At 42.2% G+C, this 7,169-nt stretch overlaps 1 protein-coding gene across 1 annotated transcript; it reads right to left on the bottom strand.

The window, feature by feature from the left end:
- Nucleotides 1-970: 970 nt before the first annotated feature.
- P2RY1 (purinergic receptor P2Y1) lies at nucleotides 971-6,800 on the bottom strand. The gene is made up of 2 exons (XM_079766978.1): nucleotides 5,534-6,800; nucleotides 971-3,214 (listed from the first exon to the last, which is right to left on the bottom strand). Exon 1 carries the CDS (start codon nucleotides 6,691-6,693, stop codon nucleotides 5,572-5,574), a length of 1,122 nt encoding a protein of 373 aa, XP_079623104.1. The 5' UTR covers nucleotides 6,694-6,800; the 3' UTR covers nucleotides 971-3,214; nucleotides 5,534-5,571.
- Between the last annotated feature and the right edge of the window lie 369 nt (nucleotides 6,801-7,169).

The following is a 7,169-nucleotide window of genomic DNA, read 5'->3' as shown; positions in this document are numbered from 1 at the left end:
GGTATCTGTCTTTAAACTAAGCATTGGTTTACTATCACCTCTCAAAGGTGAGGCCCAAAACTCAATCAACTTCTTGTTGTTCTCTCTCAAAGTGAGCTGACAGCCAGGACTGACACTTAACAATTGTGTTAGACCCTGAAACTTTGGTTCTTCGTTGAAAGGTATAAAATCGCTGTTTTTACTACTGGGAAAACATTCTAACTAACTGAAGTTTTCAAAAATAAAGTCTGAATGACAACAAAGACCAAAACAATTTCTCCATTTGCCATGGATAAATGGTGGTGGACAGACTTGGCTTGGGCGGTGAACACACGATACAGTGTACAGATGATGTATAATTGTGCTCCTGAAACCTGTACAATTTTCCTTAACCAGTGTCACCCACTGCGCACTTACCTTCTAACACTAAGGAAAAAAAACAGCAATGCCTTAAGCATGCTTTCATCCCATTAAACACATTTTCATTGCACAGCAGATGTGTATTTTTTAATAAGCTTGAGAGAAGCAGGCGATGTAGACTAATAAACAGAAACCACAAAAGGTTCTTAGTATGATTACCCCAAAGATTACAAACTAGAGAAAAGATTACAGCTAATATTTGAAATACAGAGCACTAGTATGGGAAATATTTACTAAGGTGGCATTTCGTATTTTCCTCAAAGATTAGGTCACATTCCTATGAATAGTCTCAAATAATGGTAATCTTACCAATTATCTTGTACCAGGATTCGTTCTTTAACACTTTACTATATTACTGTCCAGGCTACACCTTAAGAAATGCCTGCATTAATTCTATACATCCTATAGGATTTGCCAGGTGGTATAATAGTACATGTCAAAATGTGGGGAAACCTGTGAGTATTAACACTATAATAACATAGAAGCCATCAGACCACATTTCATAGTTTTATTGAGACTTTTCAGTTTTAATTGCCTATCATAGGTACAATGATATCAAGGCTCTGCTGTTATTATCAATAGCAGATGCAAAGTTGGCTGCCATGCCTTAGACATACACACACACACATACACACACACGCACACGTACACACAAACACACACACAACATTGTACATTCCTGCATGCAAACGTATAGGAAATGTACATTCCTTTTATTAGAAACACAATTGTGCACAATTAGTTTGGAATTTGTTAAGCTACCATTGATTTAGATAAACCTGAGAAAGCTCAAAAAGTCAAGTAACACTGTTTCCATACCACTCATTCAATGTCACTATTAATCACAAGGAAACCCAATTCAATTATCTATATTAAGTCACAGATAATATAAAAATAAACATTTTTGCAAAAGCACAGACTACAATTCAAATTCACAAATTTCGATATGTCATGTATATCCCCCTTCATATTAATTTGTAATGACGTGTATAATACTATGTACAACAGAATAAAAATGTAACAGAATTCAGCAGCCAAATATAATACAGTTATCACTATTAACACTTGGAATTAAAGTTATCAACTGAAAAAATGAAACATTAAAAGTAATAGCAGTGTTAAACTTGCTGGTAGTGTGTTACTTAGAAACTCCGTCTCAAAGAAATTAAGATTATACTATTTCACCTTAAAAAGAAACAGAGCACAGAAATTTAAGCAGAACTAAGCACAGTAACAGATTACACCAGCTGTCTTCTTCTCTCTCCATCTCCCTTAAGTTTTTCTCTAAATTCTAATGTTGCTTCAATAGTGCCCAACCCACCAGACTTCTAAGTGAATCTACTTTGAAGTTAGGACAAGCATTGCATTGGGAAATAGAAGCTCTGATCATATTTGAGGGTACAATTCTAAATGTCCTGAAAAGACAATATCAACTTTTCTATAATTTTATATACAGACCCAGATGTTTTCTATTTGCTATTGATCTAACAATAGTTTGACACCAAATTGTGTCTGTATAGAAAGAACCCTAAATAAAAAGTTAAATGTGCAAAAGGGTATCTAGAGTAAATCAATTTTATCACAAAACAGATTTCCCTATTTTAAATTAAAAAAATCTGAAGACAAAAATTTCAAGAGACTAATATCCGAAAAGCATCATAATATACAATAATTCATTTTATGTATGTATCATTTATTATGCAAATATACCAGTGCAACATTAATATTGTACATTATAATAAATATAATTTACATCAGTATGTGGGATCTTTCAAGAAAGTCTTTCAAGCTGTACAACTGAAGAACTGTAAGCTTCATTAATAAATACTATGATAGCTACAATTTGACCTGCAAAATTAAAGCTTCAATAGATCTCTTACTAGTTACACACCTTTATTGTCACCGGTCCAAGTCCAGCAGCTCTAAGTACTGATATCTTTTGTATCCAAAGGCAGTGTAGTGTACTGCCAGCGTAGATGAGAAAACTTACAGGACATAGGTCCACATCACAACTGAACTTTGTAAGACTTTTTAGCCAAGGACTGGAATTGAAGAATTCTGTAAAGTACAGTAGCAGATTTCATACATCGCTGTCTGGCTGTAGTTTTAATGTTTCCACATCCCCCAAAGCCCCAAAAGAAAGCTGTTATCCAACCTTTGTATTCCAAAGAATGGTCTTGAAAGGGTCAAGAGTTCCATAGCTGGCCGAGTGGCAATGCCATGGTTATAACTCTGAATTCTACACTCATGCTGTGTCTCTTCTTGGTTTGTCTTTTTATCATTTCAACGCAAACTTGTTCATGTTCTAAGAGTCAAAGATGTAAGCTGTGTGCCATAAGACACCTTGAACTTGGCAATAAAATAGTTTTGTATTGTGAAATCTAGTTAACTGATAAATCCCATAATTTTAGCAATTCTTTCATCAAAATGCCAACAGACTTCTGCCTTTATTAAAATACTTATTAATATCATCATAGGTCAAGAATCAGATTGTAAGATCACTGCTTCATCCTGACCCTCATTTCACCGTTAGCACACACAGACTCTTCCCAGAGACCTCTTTTTGCCTGGAAGGAGTCAGGAAGATCATTCTTGTTACTATTGGACATGCATTCACATGCCACCATTGTCTACTGCGGGATGTACGAAGCTAAAGAAGAAACACTCTGGAAAAAAAGAAACATGCCACGAAGTAAAAAGGGCATTTCTAGTCACTGTCCACCTCCTCCATGGACCCACGCTCCGCAGTAAAGTTCTCCGGAAACTGAAACAATGTACATAATGCGTACTGTAAATCAGCTGGACATCCTGAGACCTAAAAGGGAAAAAAACACACAAAAACTAAAGTAAATGAAGAGGAAATACTACAGAAATGTGTGCCAGCAGCCTTTGAGTTTAAAGATGGTACAGGCTTTGAAATTTCCATTTTGTTCAATTTCGTGATACTAATCTTGCCTCACTGAACATGATGTTGGAAAGGGACAGCGCAGTAATAACATAGGCTAGGCTTCCTTTTGGAGGGCTCAAGGCAATGCTGCAGGACCCTAACCAAGTGAGAACCCAGCTAACCTTCTCCTTCCTCAAAATGAGGAGGTGCAGGTAAGATACCTAAAAGGTTTCTTCTACAATAATTCTGTGCATTAACACTGAACATGCAAAAAAGAACCACTCCTTAGGAAGCTAAATACAGCTTTTCTTCAGTGGTCTTAGTGGCCTGAGACTGGATAAACGGAAGTAACTGCTAGGAAGAAACTGAAGGTCTCATAAATTTGCAACCCACCCAGGCATTGCACAAACTGAAAGCAATCCCCGACTTACCTGTCACTATGTCCCACAGGTGCTTGCCTTAAGACACAAACCCAATTATTTACTTACACAGTGACTTCAAACAAGTTATTCCACCATGAGCTGCGGACTCTGCTTCTGCTGTTGGCTTTATTGGGACTAGTTTTCACAATTAAACATCCCTTTGCTTCTGGATTTATTTGTTTGGAGCTATAAATTGTGTTACCTCACCCCAGTATTCTACATTATATAGAATGTTAAGGCTTTTTAAGGGCTAGAAATGCAGCAATTCAATATTCATTGAAAATTGCTATTAAAATTATCGAAGTATTTTACAGCTTTCTCATTAATGCTTGGCAGAGAAAAAATGTAAAACAGTGGTATTCTCTTACAAACTATTAGTAGCATGATTAGTCGTTTCTACAACTTACTTTTCACTGCTGTGGTACCTTAGGTACTTACATTTCATTCTCCTTACTTCTCTTTCTCATATATTTCAAGTTTGTGGGGTTTTTCCCCCCCTTTAAATAGGAGGATATAAGATCTAGTAAAGGATTGTAGCTTCTCATTCTATCAGCACAACCCACATGAATTCCACCTTCTTTTCCTATTGCATTTAATGTTTCCCAACATTTCAAAGAAGCAAAAAAAGAACTTTTAAACCATGATTTTTTAATTAAAATTCTTAATCTATATATGCCTCCTCCCCATTCCCTGCTGCCTCATACATTTGAGAACATGCTTGTAGGCTACGCATTGTGATCCACTGTCAACCACTGTCCCTCTGATAATACCATCCTCCTGCTCAACAACCCTCAACTTGCTCACAGTTATTCAGCTTTCGTCTGCAATCTTTCTGTGATTTTTTTCAAAATTGTTTTTACAGATGTGAGGGAGCATTTGTACTGGAACATAAACAAACTCCTGAGGCACTGCACAGCAGTGATGCAAGTCAATGTCTTTATCGCAGGAAGTCTAACAGAGTTCATGGTGTTTACAAGGAAAGTACAAACACTTTGATTATTTTGAATGCATTTCCCCCCATAAGATAATACAGAGTCTCCTCCCCCAAAATGTATACACACTTTGAAGGCAGTGTTTATTAAAATACACTTCAATTTCAAAATGTAATAGAATGTATAGCTCTCAGGTGTTAAAGTGTGTATGCATTTTTTTTTTTTTGGTCATCCTGTATATATATATGCAGGCTTCCATCATCAAACACTTAGCACCCAACATATAGTAAGCAGTTTTCTGGAAAAAAAATTGGGAAATGACTTTTTAAGCTTTTAAATTCATTGGCTTTACTTTTCCATTCAATTCCTTAGAAACTTAGCTACCACCTGTGCTGATAGGCCCAGAAATGACACCCAGCTGAGACCTCTGATGATTTGATATTGAAGGAATCGAATTTAGTGTTTTGCTATATACCAGGCTGACTTTAAGAATGTGGAGCTTCAACTTGTTGCCACCGTGGATTATTAAAAACATTAAAGACAGGATGCATCACCAACTCAAGTGTCAGGTCATCAGTTTTCCTGGAGAAATTATTAATAGCAAAATAGCTCCAGTACTCAAGTGCACTTTAAAACAGGAAAGCTTGTAAATGCTGAAAGCCGAAGAGCAGGAAAATGCTTAACTGGGGTAGTATCTTTTTATTATGCATTCTTCTGGTGAGAAAGGAGGGAGGCCTTCAAAGCAAACCCAAACAAGCTAAGTGTGAGTGTGGACATTTCCAGTTCTTTTTTTTTTTTTTTAACTCCCTAATTTCTGGGTTTGATTTTTTTCTCTAAACTTTTAGAAACTTAAAGGCGGAGGACAAAGCGCATGGCTCTAGCAAGCATCATACCATGTCACAACAGCGGGTGTTCGGGGATTCTCGCGTCTTCACAAGCTTGTATCTCCATTCTGCTTGAACTCGGATAAAATATTGAGGGTCATGTCTTCACTCTTGGACTGCAAATTCGCCTCACTTCTTCGGGAAGCTTTCCTGGTCGCCCGGGAGAGCCTCCTTCGGAAAGTGTCTCCTGCCAAGAAATAGAGAATGGGGTCCACACAGCTGTTGAGGCTGGCCAGACCTCTTGTCACCTGGTAAGTGGCATACACCCTGTCATTGAAAGCACACATTTCTGGGGTCTGAAAATCCAGCCGAGCCCGCAGATTCATCGTCTTCATGACGTGGAACGGGATGTAAGACACACCGAACACCGTCAGCACGATGATCACCAGGTAAATGGACTTCCTCCGCAGGGGCGAGTTGTCCAGGTCTTTGTAAATCAAGGCTCTCACAATTAAGCCGTAACAGCCCAGAATCAGCACCAAGGGGACACAGAACATGGCCACGGTCGTGCACATGCTGTAGATGAAATAGCTTCGCAGGTACTCGTCGGTGGTGGTGTCGTAGCAGGTGACGGTTTTGTTCTTCCGGACCCCGGTGCCCGAGTAGAAGAGGATGGGGGAGATGCCCAGGACCACGACGAGCCACACCAGCACGCTGATGTAGACGGCGTTCTTCTTCTTGAGCCGGCCCAGCGACTGGAGCGGGTACACCACGCCGCTGTAGCGGTGCGCGCTGATGCAGGTGAGGAACAGGATGCTGCCGTAGAGGTTCACGTGGAAGATGAACCTCTGCAGCTTGCACATGGCATCCCCGAAGATCCAGTCGGTCTTGTTAAAGTAGTAGAAGATGAGCGCGGGCAGGGTCAGCACGTACAAGAAGTCGGCCAAGGCCAAGTTGAACATGTACACGGAGATGCCGCTCCAGGGCTTCATGTGGAAGACGAACATCCAGATGGCCACGCTGTTGCCCAGGAAGCCGATGATGAACACCACGATGTACACGATCGGCAGGTAGAAGAACTGGAAGCCCGTCTTGGTCAGCGAACAGCGGAACGAGGCGGCGACCGCGGCGGTGGAGGCGATCGTGCTGTTCCCCCAGGGGGAGCCCGGGCCGGCCAGAAAGGCGGCGTCCGTCCCGTTGGGGACCGCCGAACACAGCACCTCGGCCATTCTCTCGTCCCGGACTTAGGCGGAGGCTCCGAGGGGCGAAAGGCGGCGAGAGGGCGGCGGCGGCGGCGGCGGCGAGGGGCGCAGCGCGCATCGGAAAAGCGGGCGCGCGGAAGGGAGCGGGCGCCGGGGATCCCCGCGGGAGGGGGCGCGCGGGGGTTCGCCCACGCCGGCTCCGGCCCCGCGTCCGCCGCGGGCCATGAAATCCGCCAGAGGCTGGGACCGAACCGGGCCGGCGGGCGGGCCACCAACTTCCCCGTCCGGCTGGCAGCGCCGAGGTTACACAACAGGGCGCGCGGGGCACCGCCGCCGACAACTTTCCAGGCTGCGCTTTCCCGAGGGGCCGCCGGGTCTGCGCCGGGGGCTCAGCGAGCCCCAGCCAAACTCACTGTGTCGCGCTCCGGCGTGGGGAGGGCGTTCCCCAGCCTCCTGCCCCGAAAGATCAACTTCGTTGGGGCATCTTCCTCCTCCCCACCTTG

Source organism: Cnephaeus nilssonii (assembly GCF_951640355.1).
Source record: "Cnephaeus nilssonii genome assembly, chromosome: 3".
Taxonomy (NCBI): Eukaryota; Metazoa; Chordata; class Mammalia; order Chiroptera; family Vespertilionidae; genus Cnephaeus; species Cnephaeus nilssonii.
This window is presented reverse-complemented; position numbering and strand designations above follow the sequence as displayed.